We start from the raw sequence: 9,003 nt of genomic DNA, 5'->3' as shown, positions 1-9,003 counted from the left end.
ACAAGGTTGGTGGAAAAGCTTAGCTTAGAGACCATTCCTCATGTTAAGCCCTACAAGCTTGCTTGGATAAGTAAAGAGGGAGAAATAGATGTCAATAAACAAGTCCTAATTAACTTCTCTATAGGAAGCTATAAAGATGAGGTGTTATGTGATGTTGTTCCCATGGAAGTCACACATATCTTACTAGGTAGGCCATGGCAATTTGATAAACAATCTTTACATGATGGTCATACCAACCAATACATTTTCTTTATAAATGGGAAAAAGACCACTTTACAACCTCTATCACCTCAAGAAGTTAATAAGGATAGAAATATAATAAGAAAAGATAAAGAAGAAAAAGAAAATGGGCAAGCTTTCACTAAGGTGTTACTTGCCTACAAAAAAATTCTTCCAAAGCAAGATGTGCATCACTCTTCCTTCTCTTCCCAAGCCAAAAAGGAAGGCCCAAAGCACAAGCAAGAGAGGAAGAGTACTCTAGAAAATAAAAATGGCCTAACCAAAGCTAAGGGTAATATCCTTAGAAAGGATGGAACAAGAGCTTAAAAAAGGGAGACGCAAATCCTCCCCCAAATCAAGTCAAGCTCCATCTACAAAGGCTTAAAGAATTTGTGGTCAAATTCTCTCCAAGGAGGGGAGGATGATGAAGGATTGACCCCAACCAAGGATGGAGGCACATGCTTAAGAAGACTAAGCATGTTTAGAAAGGAAGTTCACTAATCCTTCATCCCTTTCATTTATGTTTGTTATTTTTGATACCCTAAGTTGACTTAGTTGAATCAACTTTAGTTGACTTGTTGACCTTTGACTAGGTTTGACTTGTTGACTATAGTTGACTTGACTTAAGCCAACATGCTAATCTATGTTTATTTGCTTTGTAGGTTAATTAGGAGTAAGAAAGCAATGCTAGGTGGCACATGGTGATTGGGGAGCATAAATGATGTGGAGGAGAGAGTAAAGCAAAGGCATAAAGCATAAAGAAAAGGCATAAAGCAAGTGTACCTATGTACCTTTGGTCTCCTTTGTTTTTAGCACACTATGGCCACTTTCTAGAGACATATGAGACACATTCTTGGTCTCCTTTTGTGCTAGAACGAAATTAGCCTTGCACACACCATAGTTAGCTCTTTTGTCTCTCATTTTTGTAACCTTATTTGACCTAGTTTCTAGAAGCTAGGGTTAGGTTTTTGTAGAGACATCCTTAGGTATCTTTTATTTGCTTAGAGGCCCCTAAACTCTTCTATATAAGGGTTGCTCCTAGACATGTAAAAGGGTTGAACATTTTGAAGTAAAAACACTCTTGTGTCTCAACCATTTGTGAGACTTTCCTCCCTTGGGAGTGAATACTTCTAAGCCTTATCTTGCATAGCAAGTGGCGGCACACATCCATTCATCTTCAAGGTTGCCATGGCTTGTAGCCTAGCCTTGTAGTGGCGTGCTTCTCACATTTTTACCATTCCTTTCCTTTCCATTTTATGTTTTCTTCTTCCGTTAATTGTTCTTGGTTTTCTATGGTTTATGTGCTTTCCATTTCCTTTCTGTTTTGAATCAATCCATCATCTTCTTCTCTTGAGCTTTGTGAAAGGAACCTTCACATCTAGATAGCTTGCTATCTTAATGTCCAGTGGGGATTTCACTTAGCTTTCTTAATCAAGTCACACCATATTCAATAATCTTAAAAAGGAACAAGATAATCCTTCATCAAGATGAGATGAAGATGGAGACACTACGATGTGCACACTTTTTTGTTATTCACTCCATTTAGCTTTTTACAAAAAATTATGTTTCTCTCCTTTTCTTTTATAATAATTAAGTTGCTTATTTTTTAAGAGTTTCTCTCCAAATCTGTTTCCCCAGGCTTCTCCTTTTAAAATTAAGAAAAGAAAATGAAAAGGACAAGTCAGATACTATCATAGTAAGAATTGGACCAATTTTCATACAACATTAGTCATATTAATATTTAATGGAAAATGCCCAAGAGTGATAGATGTTTATACTTCTCTTGAATTTATTAAGAAGTATACAAGTTGGACTTTGAAATGATCATGGAAGAAAAGAGTTGTAGGAGAAGTGAAAATGTATACGAGGATATATTGATGTGACTCTTACTGAACAAAAAATTGGTTAATGTAGTTTGGAAATGTGTAAAGAAGGCTATTGAAGACACTGATGAAGAAAGTAAAATACAAGATTTTTAGTCATGTGAAAAAGGATAGAGATGAAGAAGGAGATTGATGGAATTTATTGACAGATATTTCATGGTGAACAACATCAACTACAATTGTTCTCATTCACTACGACTGCAATGTAATGTCCTCATCATACTCTGTTCTCCAACGTTGCCATTGGCAAGTCTTTAAAAGGCTTCTAATATAATCAACATCGGTAACATTCTCAAGACTCTCGCTGCAATCGTGCAAAAGAAAACCAAATATATTCCATTCATCACCTTATACACTAAAAGCTCAATCAACTCCTCAACAAAAAACAAAAAATAAAATTCTGAATAAAAGAAGATAAAATAGTTTTACAAACACTCGCAAGAAAAGAAAAATTAAATTTTCAACAAGTTAAAATCAAACTCGTGCATCTAAGTTTTCGAGAATATATTTAAAAACAAATTTTATATTGCATAAATTAATTTGTAACTTTAATAAAATTTCTAAAAAAAAACATATCTAGAAGTGGAAATTAAAAAAAAATTAACTTTTGCTTAAACTCCGAAAGCTAATAGTAAATTTATATGTAAGTTCATTCTAATTTATAAACAAATTTCTCATTGTAAAAGTTTGAGGAGAAGTTTAGCTAAACATACATTGTAAAACTCATTCCTTATATTTTTCTTATTTTAATAAAAAAAAACAAATAAAATATGGATGGGGAGCATTCTCTACTTTTTTTTTTCCAAACTTTATGATCTAATATTTATACCAAAAAAGAAATGTTACGAGGCCCAACAATTCGAAAACTCTAATTTGACCCGATCCACGGGCCAGAAGAGAAAGAAAATGACAGTAATCGCGGTTGCTTAGTTGCTTGGCTTCGTGAACATCGGCTACTTGCCTTCGCCAAACACTTCCGTCGCTTAGTTGGTTGCCTTGGTCGAACACCACCGTTGCTCAATTGGTTGCCTTCGCCGAACACCACCGCCTGCCCTCGTCCTGGACCGGTGGGTTTCCGAAATTGTCTCCATCATCTTCGATTGCGTGCTCTTTCACTAAACACTTCGTGGTCAGGCAGTCCTTTACTTCCTCTGTTGCCTCTGTGTTTTTTTATTTTCTAGGGTTTGTAAGTTAACCCCTCCATCAATTTGAACCTGAATCCCGATTTCATTGCACGATTAAATTAAGCTTGCATTTGTTTGGTTGTTAATAGGGAAAAGGAAATGGATATGTGCTAATGGATACTAATTGCTTTTAGCATTTATAATGTTTTCGCGCTTGGAAAAGCTTTACCAAGTAAAAAAGTTCGAAGCTTTTAGATTTGCATAATTCAAATATTACTCATTCGTTCTTATTATAATTGTCATCCGCACATAGGAACAATTATGAAAAATTGCCAATAACAATATTGTTTCAAAACTCACAATTTCTAAACCAGTCTTGGATTAAAAAAGGGAAGAAGGGAGGGTTGGCATTTGCATTGTTCATTCATTTAGAGAATCTAGCATCTACAGCAACCTTTAGAATTCAGGGGGCCTTCAAGCTTAGATGGTTGAAAAAAATGTTTTGTTTTTGGAGTAGTTTATTATTAAATTAGATTAAATACAATTTTTGTTTTCTGATTGTTGGTTTATGCGATTTACTTTTAAATATATTTTTTTTTAATTTGAATATTCAAAGATGACAAAAAAATAGACCGTAGTGAGTTGAGTCACATCGTAACATTTTTAGCTGTGTGAGCCAGGTTGACTCATTTGACACCTCTAGTGAACATCTGGCTCACTTTGACACCCTAGTGAACATCGGAATTGTTGTCTAGGTACTTTGTATTATTCTTTTCTATTCTTCTAAAAACCCTAAAGCTTTTGCATTGCTACTTTAGTTCCTTTTCACTGCAACTTGTTTTGTCTATCATATCGCAATCCTACACTAAGGGTTGATGAATGACTATGACCATTGCAAGAATATTAATAATGTGATTTTACTATGATAGATCCTAGTTATTAGACCATACTGTCTGATTCATGGTTAAATTTCGAGTTTATCCCAATAGTGACATTGTTTTTAGATTCTGACATTTTATCATTGTTATGTGAAGTTTGAAAAACAATAGTGAAAACTTTTGATTAACCTTCTTGACCAACTGCTATTTATTGCATGCAGATAGATTGTTAGGTGACTTGTTTGTGCCCAATTAGGAGTAACAAGATGCCTCCTTACGATTGTATGTTTCTGTTTAAACCTCATATCGCGAAAGAAGCTATTTTGGATTTAGTTGTAAGGGTGGGAAAACATGTGTCCGGAAGAAATGGGGTTGTCACTGATGTTAAGAATCTCGGAATCGTTCAATTGGGATATGGTGTGAAGAAGCTGGATGGCAGATATTATCAGGTGAGGTTGATTGTATGTGATGCATTACAGTGAGTTTATGCATCATTGGTTTTTGTTGTGTTGTTTATATTACCTGTTTTGATGCAAGTATTGACGTAATTTTGAGCCTAGAGAATACTTCAGGAACTTCACTGAATTACTCTACTATTTAGATGATGCAACTCAATTAATTCTTATTTTATTTTACAGCTGATCAGGTTAATGAATTCATTTGCTAATAATATAGTTAAGTTTTCTTGTAACATTAATTCTGATCTAGTTTTTATGTGGTTAGACATTTTTGTCTTGCCGTTTAACCTCATTGTGGTAACTGAACTATCAGTGCACCAGTAGTCTGTAGCTAGATCACCACCAGTTAGGTGAATGCTTCATAGTTCTTGTTCTATTCATATCAAAATTTCGTTGCTTTAACTGTTTCATTATCAGGGTTGTATTAGTCATGGACAGAGCTGTGTGTATAACATCATTAAATTAATATAAAGGAGGCTGATATAAAAAATGCTTTGGTAGTTTAGGTATGTTAAATGATTTGATTATTGGAAAGTTTGCATAACTCCTGGCTTGAGGTGTTCCGAATAATGTAATTTTTATGGTGTATGTGTACTGCTGAATGAAAGGAGATTACCCAAAAAGAAACACTAAAATCCATGAGGAAAACAGTGGGAGATACATCGGCCAAAATGGCATTAGATAGAACAAAGGAAGAATATCAAAAACTTTCAAATGACTATCTAGAGAATTAGCATATTTAGTCAAAGAATCTTCTGCTTAATTAGCCTCCTGCTGGCTAAAACCAATGATCCAATGAGCTAGACTGACGCATATGACAATTAGGGCAACCATTAGGCAAAAAATAAATAGCCACCTTCGAAATTGATTCTACCATTAAAACTCTAAAACCACGACCCCAAGCAATAGTAATTCCCAAATAGAGATAGCCAACAATTCTGCATGAGATTTATGGTGCAAGCACCAACATTCATAGTATAAGAGAAATTGTCCAGCTCATCATGATATTGAACTAACCCATTAGCCGTAGCTCTATTAATTAGTCTGTAATTGGACTGAGCCATCACAACTCAGTTTGAAAAGACCAATTTGAGGTGCACCCTAGCTTTGGTCTAAGACTTATCAAAAAAATTTTCATGCAGTAAACATACCTCAATTTATCAACTTGCTTTAGTCACAGACAGCCTTGAGTGGTTAAAAATTTAATCATTTCTACTGCAACACAAATTGTCCGAAATGACATATTACAGACCATTTCCTTCCCCCACAATAGTGTCTGATTACATGTTATGCAGCAGGCATTGGGGTAAGAGACAATTTCAAATAGATACTGCGTTAGGACAAAGTCTAAAAGCATGGTTCACGTAGTCAGGAACCTGATGGTAGCTTCCACACGACTCATCCATTGTCTAATGCTCAGTTTTTCTAGATTTATTAGTAAGTAGGGCATTACTAACAACCTTCCAAATGAAAACATGTCTATCTTTGAAGATTTTTCTAGTGCTATAAAATTCTGAAGATTGAATCAGGCTGATTCAGGGGCAAAGAATAATGAGTACAAGCTTATGATTTTCAGATAAAGGGAATTGGGACATATGATTGAGAAATGTTTATTGAATGTTCTGTTTTCTGCTTAGTGAAGTTTTTGTGAACTTTATTTAGTTTGAAAGTGTGACTTTGGTGAAATAGGAAGACGTAAAATTTCTTGAGTTTGAATGGAAATTATGCATGTGTTGCCATTTTCAAATTTTAATGGATGTAGGGGACGCTGATGCAAATGAGCATGATGGCTACACCTGGAATCAACAAAGAGTTGCATTACCTAAACAAAGAAGACCGGTTATTGCGTTGGCTTTTGGTCAAGCAACGTAACACAAAATCTGGGCTTGAGGTTCTTGAGGATGAAGGTAGGTGGGAGCTAAGCAAATTTTCCCAAATCAGTAAAGATGATGAAGAGGATGAAGATGATGACGATGAGGAGTACCAAATTGAGGAAGAAGAAACAAAGTAAACCAAAAGACAGCTGAATATTTTGTTTGCTTCCATAAAATCAGTTTGCATTGTATTTTCAGTGTCAAACATGTGCTTCCATACAGATTTTGTGATGACTCATGATTTATAACGGTGAAAGACTTTGAATGAATTGATTAACTTTTCAAATCGACATGATTTCATTTCTCTAACAGAGGCCTTCTTACGCCATAAACTTGGTAGGTCGTAGCAAGGAAATTTATGACATGCATCGCTGGGTAGAGATATACATGATCCCTTAATTCATACTTCTACATCTCTATCATTTTGAAAAAATAGTTGCAGTTTTTGTTAGTGAATCACCAGATATGATACTTAACTAGTAAACTCCACTTATATTTTTATCTAAACCTTATAAAATTATATGCCACATTTAATCATTTCTCCCTCATCATGATATATGAGCAGATAAGCAAATCCCATACATACATAGATACAGCTCACAACGGGCCCATTTATACAACTTTTCCGTTCAGTTCTTATTCTTGTAATCACAGTGGACTTTATTTCATGTTCGTCCTCGAGTCTTATTTCATCAGCAACTAATGGTAAGTGGTGTGAAAGACCAACACGATATGTATTTAAAGTTCTGCATCCAATCTTATTTCAGCAGGATGGATAATGCGTCTTGCTCCAACTTAAAGAAAATCATAACTGTTTGTAGCAAGAAATTATGCCATTCCAAAGCTTAGGAAAACCAGACCAAATATGCCTCCAACAGACAAGGATCTATCATGAATATTACATTTCATTCAATACATAACTTAGACTCTAGACATCCATAAGCAGTTTAACAACAGAGTAAAAAAGTGTACAAAAACAGTTATTTTTCCCACCTAAACTAGGGGATTAGATGAAAACCGAAATGTTAACAGAAGCACATTGTCCTGACCGTTCATTTTCATACATACCAACCTCTGGTATTAACATGGATACTCAACAAAACTAAGCATAAGAAACAAGTCATGCATCATCAAATATCATGCTCCCTAATGTCCTCTTTCAAATCCAGTGCGAGTTCTACCGGAACCTCCATTGTAACCATCCCGCATAGAAGATCCAGCGAGCCCTCAGTTTCTCCACCACCAACTTTCTCCAACGAATCATTCCCCGCTTCCTCAAATCAAGAATTTATGCATATTAAATATAAACATGACTAAAGAAAAAACATAATGTCAATTGAAATAAAATCACAGATTTGCTGTATTCCAAATTCTTGGTATTTCTTTCCCGTCAATGTCTCTAACTTGTATGCTCCTCCTCCCACTAATTTAATGAGGTAAGCGCTTGTCCACGAAGGTGCAAGTTTATTCTCCATTTGTGTTAATTGTGCCTTTCTTAGGACCAAATTCTTTCTTTGAAAACTTTGAGGGATTACCTTGGTCTTGTATTATATCTCCTTTCTATCTTTCTCCTGACCATCTTGCTAGAGATCCTGGTTAGCTTCTGAATTTCTTCTAAGGTGTCTAAATTAGCTAGTGTTATTGATATCGGATAACGAAAAATATCGGAAACTGAAAAATCCATTATAAAGTTATAACGGAAACTATAATGGGTTATGGCAGAAACATCACTTTCAAAAGAAATATAATCATACCACATGTAATTCTAATGGTAAAGTAATAATATTGTAGTGAAAATAGGTTTTTCTTTTGAAAAATAGTTATACCGAAGTTGCAAAAGAAGAAAAAAAAAATTGAAAAAAAAAACAGGCTTCGTCGGTGACGGTTAACGACGGCGACGACCGGGGAACAGTAGCGGCGGTGACCGGCGAGCAGTGGCGGCAATGGTGGCTATTAGTGATAATAAGTTACAGTTGGAAAAGAATAAAAGAAAAAGTGTTTTAAAATTGTGGGTATTAGAATATAGTGAACTTTATATTTTTATTGGGTCTGGCCCAAATTTTAACTCTGTTTTAAACATAGAAAACAAAGTTTACTACAGTTAGGGTTTCACCCATGTCGCTACCCCTCCCCGTTCTTCCACTTTGCTGTTATTTTTCTCCATACAATCGTCACCTTTCTTCTCCACCCCGCTTCTCTCGCCATTGCCGTTCCGCCACCGCCAACCGCTATAAATAAAATGGCCGCCATGGATTGCCACGAAAAATATGTTTCACCACCGCCTTGTTGTGGTGGCAGGTTGGAAAAACGCCACCACATTCCGCCATGGCACCGCCATATGGCCGAAATTTGATAACACTGAAATTAGAACGAAGCCCTTCTTCAGAATGCTCTGGTGTGAAGATCCTAGCCCTTGTAACAACTTTGGAAATTTCTATGGGTAACATAGCATCGGTTCTATAAACAAGGCTAAAAAGAGTTTCATGGATATTTGATTATGGAGTGGTGTGATATGACCATAGTACTCTGGGTACTTCTTCAGGCCATTATGCTTTTGCTATCAACAA

At 35.5% G+C, this 9,003-nt stretch overlaps 1 protein-coding gene across 5 annotated transcripts; it reads left to right on the top strand.

Annotated features, from left to right (window-relative positions):
- Nucleotides 1-2,968: 2,968 nt before the first annotated feature.
- On the top strand, nucleotides 2,969-6,722 carry LOC114192200. Of its 5 annotated transcripts, XM_028081843.1 has the most exons (4): nucleotides 2,984-3,169; nucleotides 3,907-3,981; nucleotides 4,326-4,553; nucleotides 6,325-6,722. In XM_028081843.1, the coding sequence occupies exons 3-4, from the start codon at nucleotides 4,371-4,373 to the stop codon at nucleotides 6,571-6,573; spliced, it is 432 nt and encodes a 143-aa protein (XP_027937644.1). In that variant the 5' UTR covers nucleotides 2,984-3,169; nucleotides 3,907-3,981; nucleotides 4,326-4,370; the 3' UTR covers nucleotides 6,574-6,722. The 5 variants fall into 5 exon arrangements, with proteins under 5 accessions (XP_027937641.1, XP_027937644.1, XP_027937645.1 ...); XM_028081840.1 differs by lacking the exon at nucleotides 3,907-3,981 and having other exon boundaries at nucleotides 2,969-3,169; XM_028081844.1 differs by lacking the exon at nucleotides 3,907-3,981 and having other exon boundaries at nucleotides 4,330-4,553.
- The last annotated feature ends 2,281 nt before the right edge of the window (nucleotides 6,723-9,003 follow it).

The sequence above is a fragment of the Vigna unguiculata genome, chromosome 7, assembly GCF_004118075.2.
Source record: "Vigna unguiculata cultivar IT97K-499-35 chromosome 7, ASM411807v1, whole genome shotgun sequence".
In the NCBI taxonomy this organism is placed as follows: domain Eukaryota; kingdom Viridiplantae; phylum Streptophyta; class Magnoliopsida; order Fabales; family Fabaceae; genus Vigna; species Vigna unguiculata.
The sequence above is the reverse complement of the archived record's forward strand: the minus strand, read 5'-3'. Positions and strand labels throughout refer to the sequence as shown.

Excerpts from the sequence above, each read along its gene's own strand:
- LOC114192200 (XM_028081840.1), top strand. The coding sequence starts at position 4,371 with ATGCCTCCTTACGATTGTATGTTTCTGTTTAAACCTCATATCGCGAAA. Across the intron at positions 4,554-6,324 it reads TGGATGGCAGATATTATCAG|GGGACGCTGATGCAAATGAG; the intron begins GTGAGGTTGATT and ends TAATGGATGTAG.